General features: G+C 38.7%; 1 protein-coding gene across 9 annotated transcripts in view; it reads right to left on the minus strand.

Moving 5' to 3' along the window:
* The window catches only part of TPST1 (tyrosylprotein sulfotransferase 1), a 160,355-nt gene that overhangs the window by 44,610 nt on the left and 102,052 nt on the right, over positions 1-13,693 (minus strand). The window contains exon 4 of one of the 9 annotated variants that reach the window (XM_073884229.1): positions 12,545-12,876. The exons of 5 other annotated variants lie outside the window; for them this stretch is intronic. In XM_073884229.1, coding sequence (XP_073740330.1) covers positions 12,661-12,876 — 216 coding nt within the window. In that variant the 3' untranslated portion in view covers positions 12,545-12,660. Of the gene's footprint in view, positions 1-12,544; positions 12,877-13,693 lie in introns of those variants that run through there. 3 more of the 9 variants (XM_025864591.2, XM_025864592.2, XM_073884231.1) reach the window with 3 other exon arrangements.

A 13,693-nucleotide genomic window follows, 5' to 3' on the forward strand; every position in this document is an offset into this window, starting at 1 on the left:
AAAAAAAGAATAGCTGCAACTCTACCAATAGGAAAGCGACCACTTTCTGCAAGGTAGGAGGTGTGGAAAAGTGAATCCGGGGGGATATATGGGAAGACAGACCACGGGGAAAGGGAGCCTCTGTCAGACGGCTACCAGCAAGTGATGCAGCAGCGGAGCACAAAATCGGAACACAGAAGTCTGCTCTGGTGAGGCATGTCACTTAGGTGGCTAAGCAGGGGCAGAACCCTAGCTAGGACAGAGTGGTCTCAGGATCCTCGCGGTCACACGAAGACTGGCAGTGCCTGAGTTCGGCAGAGCTCCCAGGAATCAGAGCAGGGAAGCCAACTGCAATCAGTGAGCCCAGGAGTGGGAGCTCAGCTCAAGGCTGCCTTAAACTGGGAACCCCGGCACAGCTGGGTGACTGCTCTCTGAGCAGGGGCCCAAAAAGCAGCAGAACTGGCGATATCCCCCTTCCTCTTCCTGGGAGGAGTGGCATGGGAGTGTGCTACAGGAGTCTGCTGGATTTGGAGACTCAAAATGGGTCATGTGCCTGAGACAGAAATGCTTGGTCACAGGCTGGGTGAGAGTGGGGCCGGAGACCAGGGAGATAGGAGTGACTGACTGCTTTTCTCTGAGGGCTGACTGAGGAGTGGGGCCCAGAGCTTTCAGCTCAGGGCCACCAGAGATTGGGAGACCGCCATTTTCATTCTCATCTTCTAAAGCTGCATGGAAAGCCTTCAGGGAACAAAAGCCACATAGAGCAGACAGGAGGTTACTTAGCCTGGCCCCTGGCAAGGGCAGTACAATTCCACTTGGAGCAAAAACACTTGAGAATCAACGCAATAGGCCCCTCCCCGAGAAGATCAGCAAGAACATCCAGCCAAGACCAAGTTTACCAATCAATGAGACAGCAAAACTCCAGCGCTAGGGAAATACAGCACACAGAATTCACGACTTTTCCTCCATGATTCCTTAGTCTTTCAACTTTAACTTTTTTAAATGTTTTTTTCTTTCCTTTTTTCAACCAATTTCTTATTTTATCAACTCCTTCTTTTAATTTTAATAGAGATTATTTATTTATTTATTTATTTGAGAGAGAGTGGAAGCGCTCACAGAGGGATAGGGAGAAGCCGACTTGCCACTGAGCAGAGAGCCTGATGCAGGGCTCAATCCCAGGACACTAAGATCATGACCTAAGCTGAAGGCAAACGCTTAACCGACTGAGCCACCCAGGTGCCCATATCAACTCCTTTTTAAAATCTTTTTTAATTTTCATTTTTGCAGTTACATTCTATCCATTCATTGTATTTAATCTTATTTTTGTATATATATGTTTTCCTTTCTTTACAATTTTGGGATGCAATTTCTTTCTTTTTTTTTTTTTAAAGATTTTATTTATTTATTTGACAGAGAGAGACAGCGAGAGAGGGAACACAAGCAGGGGGAGTGGGAGAGGGAGAAGCAGGCTTCCCGCCGAGCAGGGAGCCCAAAGCGGGGCTCGATCCCAAGACCCTGGGATCATGACCTGAGCTGAAGGCAGACGCTTAACGACTGAGCCACCCAGGCGCCCCGGGATGCAATTTCTTCTAACAGACCAAAATACACTCAAAATCTAGTGTATGATTCTGTTCTATTCACCTGTCTGATCATAATCTCTTTTTTGGTGGGTTTTCCTTCTTCTTTTTGTTTTGTTTTGTTAAAGTCTTTTTTAATTTTCATCTTTACAGTTACATTCTATGCTTTCAATGTATTTAATTTTATTTTTATATTTATAGGATTTTCTTTCCTTATAATTTTGAGATGGAGTTTCTTCTAACAAACTGAAAAAAAATACACTCAAGAGATAGTGCATTGCTCTGTTCTGTTCACCTATTTATATCCCTTCCTTTTTTGTTGTTGTTCTTTTTTCTTTCTTTTTTTCTTGTCTTTTCATTTCCATTTTTACAGTTACATTCTATCCTTTCATTGTATTTAATTTTATTTTTGTACATCTATATAAGTCTATCTAGTTTTCTTAAAAAACAGATCAAAATACATACAGAATCCAGTGTATTGCTCTATTCTGCTCACCTATCTGATTATATTCTCTCTCTTTTTTTCTCCCCCTGGTTTTGGGTCTCTTGTGATTTGTTTAGTAAATATTTCTGTGGGGTTGTTGTTGTCATTTTAGTGTTTTGTTCTCTCATTCATCTATTCTCCTCTGGATAGAATGAAAAGACAGAAAAACTCACCTCAAAACAGAGGAAAAGGGGAAGTACTGACTGCCAGGGACCTAATCAGTATGGACATAAGTAAGATGTTGGAACTAGAGTTCAGAATAATGATTATAAAGGGGTGCCTGGGTGGCTCAGTCGTTAAGCGTCTGCCTTCGGCTCAGGTCATGATCCCAGGGTCCTGGGATCGAGCCCTGCGTTGGGCTCCCTGCTCCACGGGAAGCCTGCTTCTCCCTCTCCCACTCCGCCTGCTTGTGTTCCCTCTCTCACTGTCTCTGTCAAATAAATAAATAAAATCTTTAAAAAAAAAGAAGAATGATTATAAAGATACTAGCTGGGCTTGAAAAAGCATAGAGGACACTAGAGAATCCCTTTCGGGAGAAATAAAAGAACTAAAATCTAACCAAGTTGAAATCAAAAAGGCTATTAATGAGATGCAATAAAAAATGGAGGCTCTAACTGCTAGGATAAAAGAGGCAGAAGAGGGAATTAGTGATATAGAAGACCAAATGATGGACAATAAAAAAACAGAAAAAGAGATAAACAACAACTGGACCATGAGAGGAGAATTCAAGAGATAGGTGATACCATAAAGTGAAACAATATTAGAATAATTGGGATCCCAGAAGAAGAGGAAAGAGAAAGAGGGGCAGAAGGTATATTGGAGCAAATTATAGCAGAGGACTTTCCTAATCTGGTAAAGGAAACAGGAATCAAAATCCAGGAGGCACAGAGAACTCCCCTCAAAATCAATAAAAATAGGTTAACACCCCGACATATAATAGTGAAACTTACAAATCTCAGAGACAAAAAGAAAATACTGAAAGCAGCTTGGGATGAGAGATCTATAACGTACAAGGGTAGAAACATTAGATTGGCAGCAGAGACCTGCAGGCCAGAAAGGAGTGGCATGATATATTCAGGGTGCTAAGTGAGAAAAATATGCAGCCAAGAATACTTTATTCAGCTAGGATGTCATTCAAAATAGGAGTGATAAAAAATTTCCAGAACAAACAGAAACTAAAAGAATTTATGATCACCAAACCAGCCCTACAAGAAATATTAAAAGGGATCCTCTAAGCAAAGAGAGAGCCTAAAAGTAATATAGACCAGAAAGGAACACAGACAATATACAGTAAGAGTCACTTTACAGGTAATACAATGGCACTAAATTCGTATCTGTCAATAGTTACTCTGAATGTAAATGGGCTAAATGTCCCAGTCAAAAGACACAGGGTATCAGATTGGATAAAAAAGTAACCCATCAATATGCTGTCTGCAAGAGACTCATTTTAGACCCAAAGACACCTCCAGATTTAAAGTGAAGGGGTGGAAAACCATTTATCATGGTAATGGCCATAGAAAGAAAGCTGGGTGGCAATCCTTATATCAGACAAATTAGATTTTAAACCAAACACTGTAATAAGAGATGAGGAAGGAAACTATATCATAATTAAAGGGTATATCCAACAAGATCTAACAACTGTAAATATTTATGCCCCTAACATGGGAGCAGCCAATAATATAAGCCAATTAATAACAAAAAAAAAAAAACACATCGATAATAACACAATAATAGTAGGGGACTTTAACACCCCCTCACTGCAATGGACAGAACACCTAAGCAGAAGATCAATAAGGAAATAAAGGCTTTGGACTTCATAGATATATTCAGAACATTTCATCTTAAAGCAACAGAATATACTTCTTCTCAAGCGCACACTGAACATTCTCCAGAATAGATCACACACTGGGTCACAAATCAGGTCTCAACCAGTACCGAGATACTGGGATCATTCCCTGCATATTTTCGGACCGCATGCTTTGAAATTGGAAATCATGAGAGGAAATTCGGAAAGAACTCAAATACCTGGAGGCTAAAATGCATCCTACTAAAGAATGAATGGGTCAACCAGGAAATTAAAGAATTCATGGAATTCATGGAAACAAATGAAATTGAAAACACAACTGTTCAAAATCTTTGGGATTCAGCAAAAGCAGTCCTAAGAGGGAAGTATGTACTAATACAAGCCTTTCTCAAGAAAGGTCTCAAATACACAACCTAAACTTAAACCTAAAGGAGCTGGAGAACGAACAGCATAAAGCCTAAACCCAGGAAGAGAAGAGAATAAAGATTAGAGTAGAAATCAATGAAATAGAAACCAAAAGAATAGAACGGATCAATGAAACTAGAAGATGGTTCTTTGTAAGAATTAATAAGATTGATAACCCCCTGGCCAGACTTATCAAAAAGAAAAGGGAAAGGACCCAAATAAATAAAATCATGAATGAAAGAAAACAGATCACAACCAACGCTGAAGAAATACAAACCATTATAAGAACATATTATGAGCAACTATATGCCAACAAATTAGACAATCTGGAAGAAATGGATGCATTCCTAGAGACATCTAAACTACCCAAACTGAAACAGGAAGAAGTACAAAACCTGAACAGACCCATAACCAGCAAAAAAATTGAAGCAGTAATCAAAAATCTCCCAAGAAACAAGAACCCAGGGCTGGATGGCTTCCCAGGGAAATTCTGCCAAACATCTAAAGAAGAATTAATACCTATTCTTCTGAAGCTGTTTCAAAAACGTAATGTAAGGAAAACTTCCAAACTCGTTCTGAGGCCAGCATTACCCTGATCCCAAAACCAGTCAAAGACCCCACCAAAAAGGAGAATTACAGACCAATATCCCTGAAGAACATGGATGCAAAAATCCTCACCAAAATACTAGCCAACAGGATCCAACAGTACATTAAAAGGATCATTCATCATGACCAAGTAGGACTTGTTCCTGGGATGCAAGGGTGGTTCAACATCTGCAAATCAATGTGATACACTACATAAATAAAAGAAAGGACAAGAACCACACGATCCTCTCAACAGATGCAGAAAAAGCATTTGACAAAGTGGAGCATCCTTTCTTAATTAAAACTCCTCACAGTGTAGGGATAGAGGGAACATACGTCAATATCATAAAAGCCATCTACGAAAAACACACAGCGAGTATCATTCGCAATGGGGAAAAATGGAGAGCTTTTCCCCTAAGGTCAGGAACAGGGAAAGGATGTCCACTATCACCACTGCTGTTCAACACAGTACTAGAAGTCCTAGCCTCAGCAATCAGACAACAAAAAGAAATAAAACGCAGTCAAAGTGGCAAAGAAGAAGTCAAACTCTCACTTTGCAGATGACATGATACTCTATGTGGAAAACCCAAGAGACTCCACCCCAAAATTTCTAGAACTCATACAGGAATTCAACAAAGTGGCAGTATATAAAATCAATGCACAGAAATCAGTGGCATTTCTATACACAATGAGACAGAAGAAAGAGAAATAAAGGAGTCGATCCCATTTACAATTGTACCCAAAACCATAAGATACCTAGGAATAAATCTAACCAAAGAGGCAAAGGATCTGTACTCAGAAAACTGTAGAATACTCATGAAAGAAAGTGAGGAAGAGGGGTGCCTGGGTGGCTCAGTCGTTAAGCGTCTGCCTTCGGCTCAGGTCATGATCCCAGAGTCCTGGGGTTGAGCCCCACATCAGGCTCCCTGCTCAGCGGGAAGCCTGCTTCTCCCTTTCCCACTCTCCCTGCTTGTGTTCCCTCTCTTGCTGTGTCTCTCTCTGTCAAATAAATAAATAAAACCTTAAAAAAAAAAAGAAAGAAAGAAATTGAGGAAGACACAAAGAAATGGGAAAACACTCCATGCTCATGGACTGGAAGAACAAATATTATTAAAATGTCTATGCTACCTAGAGCAATCTACACATTCAATGCAATCCCTATCAAAATACCATCAACTTTTTTTTCAAAGAACTGGAACAAATAATCTTAAAATATGTATGGAAGCAGAAAAGACTCCGAAAAGCTAAAGGAATGTTGAAAAAGAAAATCAAAGCTGGTGGCATCACAATTCCAGACTTCAAGTTCTATTACAAAGCTGTAACCATCAAGACAGTATGGTATAGGCACAAAAACTGACATGTAGATCAACGGAACAGAATAGAGAACCCAGATAGGGACCCTCAATTCTATGGTCAACTGATCTTCAACAAAGCAGGAAAGAATATCCAATGGAAAAAAGACAGTCTCTTCAACAAATGGTGTTCAGAAAATTGGACAGCCACATACAGAAGAATGAAACTGGATCATTTCCTCACACCATACACAAAAATAGACTCAAAATGGATGAAAGACCTACATGTGAGACAGGAATCCATCAAAATCCTAGAGGAGAACACAGAGCAACCTCTTTGACCTCAGCCACAGCAACTTCTTGCTAGACATGTCTCCAAAGGCAAGGGAAACAAAAGCAAAAATGAACTATTGGGACTTCATCAAGATAAAAAACTATTGCGCAGCAAAGGAAACAGCTGACAAAACCAAAAGACCACTGACAGAATGGGAAAAGATATTTTCAAATATCTTATCAGATAAAGGGCTAGTATCCAAAATCTATAAAGAACTTATCAAACTCAACACCCAAAGAACAAATAATCCAGTGAAGAAAGGGGCAGAAGACATGAACAGACACTTCTGCAAAGAAGACATCCAAATGGCCAAAAGACACATGAAAAAAAATGCTCAACATCACTTCGCACCAGGGAACTGCAAATCAAAACCACAATGAGATGCCACCTCACAGCAGTCAGAATGGCTAAAATTAACAAGTCAGAAAACAACAGATGTTGGCGAGGATGCAGAGAAAGGGGAACACTCCTACACTGTTGGTGGGAATGCAAATTGGTACAGCCACTCTGGAAAACAGTATGGAGGTTCCTTAAAAAGTTAAAAATAGAGCTACCCTATGACCCAGCAATTGCACTACTGGGTATTACCCCAAAGATACAAATGTAGTGGTCAGAAGGGGCACCTGCACCCCAATGTTTATATATAGCAGCAATGTCCATAATTGCCAAACTATGGAAGAAGCCCAGGTGTCCACCAACAGATGAATATGGAATATTATGCAGACATCAAAAAATGAAATCTTGCCATTTGCAATGAGGTGGATGGAACTAGAGGGTTTTATGCTAAGTGAAATAAGTCAATCAGAGAAAGACAATTATTATATGATCCCACTGATATGTGGAATTTAAGAAACAAAACAGAGGACCATAGGGGAAAGGAAAAAATAAAACAAGATGAAACCAGAGAGGAAGACAAACCATAAGAGACTCTTAACTCTAGGAAACAATCTGAGGGTTCCTGGAGGGGAGGGGCATGGAGGGATGGGGTAACTGGGTGATGGACATTAAGGAGGGCATGTGCTGTAATGAGCACTGGGTATTATATAAGGCTGATGAATCACAGACCTGTACCTCTGAAACCAATAAAACATTATATGCTAAAAAAAAATAGAAAATAAATAAATAAAGGAAAAAAAGAAACACCAAAAAGACCCACAAAAAACTTGCTAGAAAACATAGACCAGATTAGATTAAATACAATTCCAGCTAATGGCTAAGAAACCATTAAAACATAAAGACTTAGAAATGCTGAAATTTACAAAATAGAAAAAGAAATAGTAGAGAAATTACAACCAAAAGGAGTCAGGGTAGCTATATTAGTACTAAAAAAATAGTCTTTTTAAAGATGGGGTGCTAAATTTAGTGAAAATAAAGAAAACCCAGGACTATAAGTTAAATTTGTATTTCAGATAAACAATGAATACTTTTTAATGTATTCAGAACACACGTACACTAAAAATTATTTGTTTATCTGAAATACAAATTTAATTGGCTATCCTGTATTTTATCTGGCAACCCTACTGTACGACAAAAAGCATTTTTGTGACAGAATCTTTAGATTATGATAAAGTGCTCAATTTGCCAGGAAACAGTAATGATTCTAAATTTGTAAGCTCTCAATAAAGTAGCCTCAAAATAAAGCAAACTTTGACAACTTAAGGGAGAAGTGGACAAATCCATCACCCACCACTGTAGACAAAACATCTACCTTGCCTCTGTGCTGTCAGTAGCCGCTTTCCTCTAGAGCCAGAGCACCTATGTGTAGTTCGTCCTGGTTTCCACCAGACTGGTGAGCGGCATGGCCTCTGAAGGCCTGAGGGTGGTAATGGCTTCTCTTTGCTGCTAGTTACTGGCACTTCATCATTCCTTGTTGATTCCTTAACCATGGCCACATTTCAGGAAATCAATCCTTCAATAAAATCTTGTCAGCTAAACTCTTGCGAGTGTGCCATCTGCTTCCTGTCACTACCATAACAAAGACAATTCGGGGCAGAATTCTGTGACATGGATAATTCTATAAAATGGAGAGAGTTGTAGGGTTGCACAAACCAGCATCTCATAACTATCACAATAAAGACCGCTGTGAGCAAAAATTATCAATGGATGCCAAATCTAAGGTGTGAAGTTTAATGAAAAGCAAGATTTGCACAGTCTTTACTTTTTTATTTTTTAAAGATTTTATTTATTTATTTATTTATTTATTTATGAGAGAGAGAGAGAGAATGAGAGGGGGGAGGGTCAGAGGGAGAAGCAGACTCCCTGCTGAGCAGGGAGCTTGATGCAGGACTCAATCCTGGGACTCTAGGATCATGACCTGAGCCAAAGGCAGTCGCTTAACCCACTGAGCCACCCAGGTGCCCTGCACAGTCTTTTTTAAAAAAGATTTTATTTATTGGGGTGCCTGGGTGGCTCAGTTGGTTAAGTATCTGCCTTTGGCTCAGGCGATGATCTTAGGGTCCTGGGATCGAGTCCCGCGACTGGCTCCTTGCTCAGGGAGAGTCTGCTTCTCCCTCTCCCTCTGTCGCTACCCTTGCTTGTACTCTCTCTCTGTCAAATAAATAAATAAAATCTTAAGGAAAAATATTTTATTTATTTAGTTAGAGCTCATGCAAGCGGGGGAGGGGCAGAGGGAGAGAGAGAGTATCAAGCAGATTCCACGCTGAGTGCAGAGTGTGCGGCTCGATCCCAGGACCCTGAGATCATGACCTGAGTGGAAATCAAGACTCAGACACTTAACTGACTGAGCCACTCAGGCATCTGATATTTACACAGTCTCAAAGTGCAAAGTTGCTTTAAATGAGAAGGAGAAAATAATAAATACAGAGTGGAGACACTGGAAAAACACCTTTACAAACAGAAAAATTAACAACAGCAAGGAGGTACAGATGGATATCATGTGCCTCCAGATGTGATTCCTTAAGAATGAAACAATACCATATATCTAGTATCCTGCTGGGAATGCACCATCTGATTTAACCATGAGGAAACATCAAACAAACCCACAATGAGGAGCACTGTATAAAATAACTTGCCTGAATTCTTCAAAAATGTCAATGTCATTAAAGACATAAAACATATGAGGAAATGTTACAGGTTAAAGGAAACTGAAACAACATGAAACTAAATACAATATGTAATCTTACAATGAAACCTGTACTGGTGGGGGGAAAAAAATCAAGAAAGTGCATTATTGAGACAATTGACAACACTGAAATACAGACTATAAATTAGATAAAAGCATTGTGTCAATGTGAAGTTCTCTGAATTTGATAAACTGTACTGATGTTATGTAAGATAATATTCTTGTTTTTAAGAAATCTTAAAAACAAAGGGGCATGATGTATACAACCAATTCTCAAATTATAAATGAATAAGTAACATAATACAATATAGTGTGTGTATGTGTGTTAGTGTAAAATGAGAGAATGGTAAGACAAAAGTAAAACTGGTAAATATATTTTATACATATACAGAGAGAGAGGGAGAGAGAGGGAAGAAGGGCGGGGGGAGTTGGTGAAGGACATACTTTTGGCCAAAAGTTAAAGATTAGTGAAACTGAGAAAGGAGATACAGGAGTCTTCTGTGTTATTCTTGTCACTTTTCTCCAGGTTTTAAATTATTTCAAAAGAAAAAGTGCTATGGAGATTGCTCTATTATGATTCTTTATTTCACTTGAAAATATGATGAAAGATATAGATTCTATTTCCAGGAAAATCAATTTGCGTCAACACACATAAGTTTGTATTATTTCAGGGAATTCAAAGACACCATAAAGTACATGCAGGTTAAGAACCATTGTTCCATTTTTTTCAAATATCCCGTATTGCAAAAGATAATTCTGCCACTAGCATAATTTTCATTTTTTTTGTAGGTAGCCCATTGTTTTCTGCTTCATTATATGCAGTGTTTTTCCCCCCACAGGATCTTTGAAATTTTTTAAATACCACCAAAATATAGTACAGACATTTTTTCATGTGTTCTTTAGAAAATAGTAAGCCCTTTTTATTCTTCAGGTCATTTTCAGCCTTAGAAACTTTCCTACAATGACAAATTTGATTAATGCTTCTGTTCTATTTCTTCTGATTTTTCCTTTAGAGATTTCTATTATTCATTGGTTAATTTCCAATTTTCTTTCTTTTGTATGTATACTTCCCTTTTACCTATCATTTCCATCTCTGTCCTTTCACTGTGCATCCTAGAAGAGCACTCAAGTGTGCTATGTCATTCACTTGATTTTCTGTAGCATCAATTCTGCCCTTTATCACATGTTCCTTATACTTCAGACATGTTGTTTACCTGGGGCTGTGGCTTGAGAGTGGATACAGAAAGACAGAGTGACTATAGAAAGGGGAAATGACAGGGTTAGGATTTTTAGCAGACCAGCTAATAACTCTTAACTTCTTGATTTTTAGTCAGGGCAGCTCTTCCAATCTGGAGTTGGAAATGGAGAGTAAAGGTGAGTCCAATCCTTATTATGCCTTCTTTGTGGCCATTGGTAAACTTGGGTTTAAGGAAGTGACATGAATGTGGTCCTCAATGTAATCAATGATAAACTTATTAGAAAATTTCCCCATTCTTTAGCATAAAGCTTTTTCATATCTTTCTTTTACAATGATGTTTCTCTTTATTAAAGTATCTTTATGGAATTTTTATTTTATTTTTTTTATTTTGAGAGAGAAAAACAGTGTGTGTGCAAGCGTGGGGGAGGAGCAGAGGGAAACAGAAAATCTCAGACTCCACACTGAGCGTGGAGCCTGACACAGGGCTCAATCCCAGGACCCTGAGATCATGATCTGAGCCAAAACCAAGAGTCAGACACTTAACCAACTGAGCCACCCAGGCGCCCCTTTATGGAATTTTTAAAAGGTAATCAGACAAAACTATTGCAGGCACTGGTAATCTGATACTAAGTTAACCTAGAAATATCTTCTCCCTTATTTTCCCTTGAATAAGAGCACAGGGTATAAAATTACTTCTCATTATTCTGGTTTATTATATTCCCATTATAGACATGGATTTTCTAAGAGTTGGGTATTATTGTTTGGTGTATCATTTCTGAATGTTTAAAAACAGGTATTAATTGACATAAAGAGAATTGATTTCTTTAGAATCCCAAGGGAAACTGTATATAGCTACTCAACCAAACCTCTTAGCTTCAAGTGTGCTCTCTTCCTCAAAAGATGGTCTCACTAATGAAAGCAGAAAGAGAAATATGAGAGGAACTATGGAACCTGCTTCTTTTAAGAGACTGGATTCCCCACAGGCCTTCAGATAGGATCACATGTGAAGACAACTGTTGTTAAACAAGATAATTTAAATGTATTAAATCAGGAATGACACGAGTAAGGAATATGTGGCTTGTACACATAACAAAGGGGCTCCTTTGACATTTGATCTAGGTAAGTAAAAGACAAAGAAGAAGACTTGCTTTACACAGCAAAGATGAATACATGAAATTCATGACCCCCAAGAGGATTTCTGGCAGAAATCACAAGTTATTGGGACACATTTGTGAATGACTGTGCCAAAATGGTGACAGAAAAGATGAAACAAAGATTTGACTTAGAACGATGAGTCAAAGGGCACAATCTTGTGGATATTCCCTTGGGGTAGTCTCAGATTTTGAGAGTGACCCAGTGGACAAATTCCTGAGTTTCTAAAACCAGTTTTTATGCCTTTAAAACACAGTGGAAAATTTTCTGTCATCTTATCATTACCTTATTATTTCTGTCATGTCTTTTCTAATTACCCACATCTTCCTCCCATATACAAACCCAGTCTTTGTTTCTTCTGAAGCAACTAAGTGTTATGCCTAGAGCAATTATTTAGTAATTACCTGTTTAATAATTATAGTCTTAAAATGATCTAAATACAGACTGAGGTATATTCTGAGAGATGGTAAAATGTACTACTCTGAACCTCCTCATATATTCTTCATAAAATGCCCAAAGGAAACAATTCTGCCTGTTTTCAAAATCAAGGCAAAATACTTGGGGGGAAAAAAAGCTGGAATAAGGAATTGAATTTAATTCCACAGTTGTTGCTCTGAAGGTCTATGAAAATTTTAAGAGAATGTGGTAAGTATTCCTTTAACTAAAACAGCTAAAGTTTGAGTACAAGAAATCAAGGAAATGAGGAATAGCTTAAGATTTATCATCCTTCAAATTCACCAAGAACAGTTATTAGTTGTAATACTCCTTCTATGGCCCAGAAGCCCAATTAAAGTAAAGGAGTCCAAGGCGGGTTTTTCCTGGATGTGAATGACGATGTCTCACGTAACTGTGGCAAGAGCAGAGTTGAATATGATATTCACAGAGAACCAGGACTTCAAATAGTGCCAGACTCTTTCTTGGACTCGCTCTGCTTGCCTCACTGGGTTGCTTTGTTTCCTCCACACACTCAGGAATAGGACTCCACTAGCAGTTAAGATACAATTACAGAATAATTGGTTAAGAGTAGTTCAAACACATAAAAAGTACAGAGGTGAGGTAGATGGTCAGTCCTGAGCTAGGCCCAGTAGCTCAGAAATCAAGGGGCCCAGGCTCTTTCTTTGTCTTTCTTCTACCATCATCCAAGTATCAGTGATATCTTCTCTTATGATCTCAAGGTAGCTATAGCAGAGCCACACCTGATGTTCTTCTATAGCAATGTTCAAAAGCAGAAAGGGAAGGATAAGCTCTCTTCATACAATTCTTTATTTTCTCAGAAAGTTAAATGTCTCCCAGAAAACCCTAGCAGACATCTCCTTATATAGCATTGCCTAGATAAAAATTGGCCACATGCTTATCCCACCTATAAGAAAGTCTAGAAAAATTAATACCAGGAATTTTTAGTTTATTTTTTAAGAGAGAGTTCTTACTAACAGGAAAAGATGGAACAGGCAATCAACAATATCTAACACTTCTACCAATAGTTCCTATGCTTTATATCAAGTTCCTTCTTGCTTGCTACGGTGGGTTCTGCAGCCTTTGGAAGAACCCTCCTGATACCTGCTTTTCCATTTGACTACTTGCTCTTTATTAGTGTGTCTATTCAGGTTTTCAACTGCATAGTCCATTCAAACTTTGATCTGCTTTTCAGCTCTCTCTTCAGGTTTAGTAAGCAGGTCTTTAAACTGTTTTCTGGCTTGACTCAAGTGCCCTGAGGACTCTGCTCCTCCTATCTTCTCAGTGGCTCACAGATGCTTCAAGTACAGATGAGCTAGCCTATCCCACTCCTACTCTAGATTCCTGC

The sequence above is a fragment of the Callorhinus ursinus genome, unplaced genomic scaffold, assembly GCF_003265705.2.
Source record: "Callorhinus ursinus isolate GAN/ISIS: 27379988/994484 unplaced genomic scaffold, GSC_fseal_2.0 scaffold55, whole genome shotgun sequence".
Classification (NCBI taxonomy): domain Eukaryota; kingdom Metazoa; phylum Chordata; class Mammalia; order Carnivora; family Otariidae; genus Callorhinus; species Callorhinus ursinus.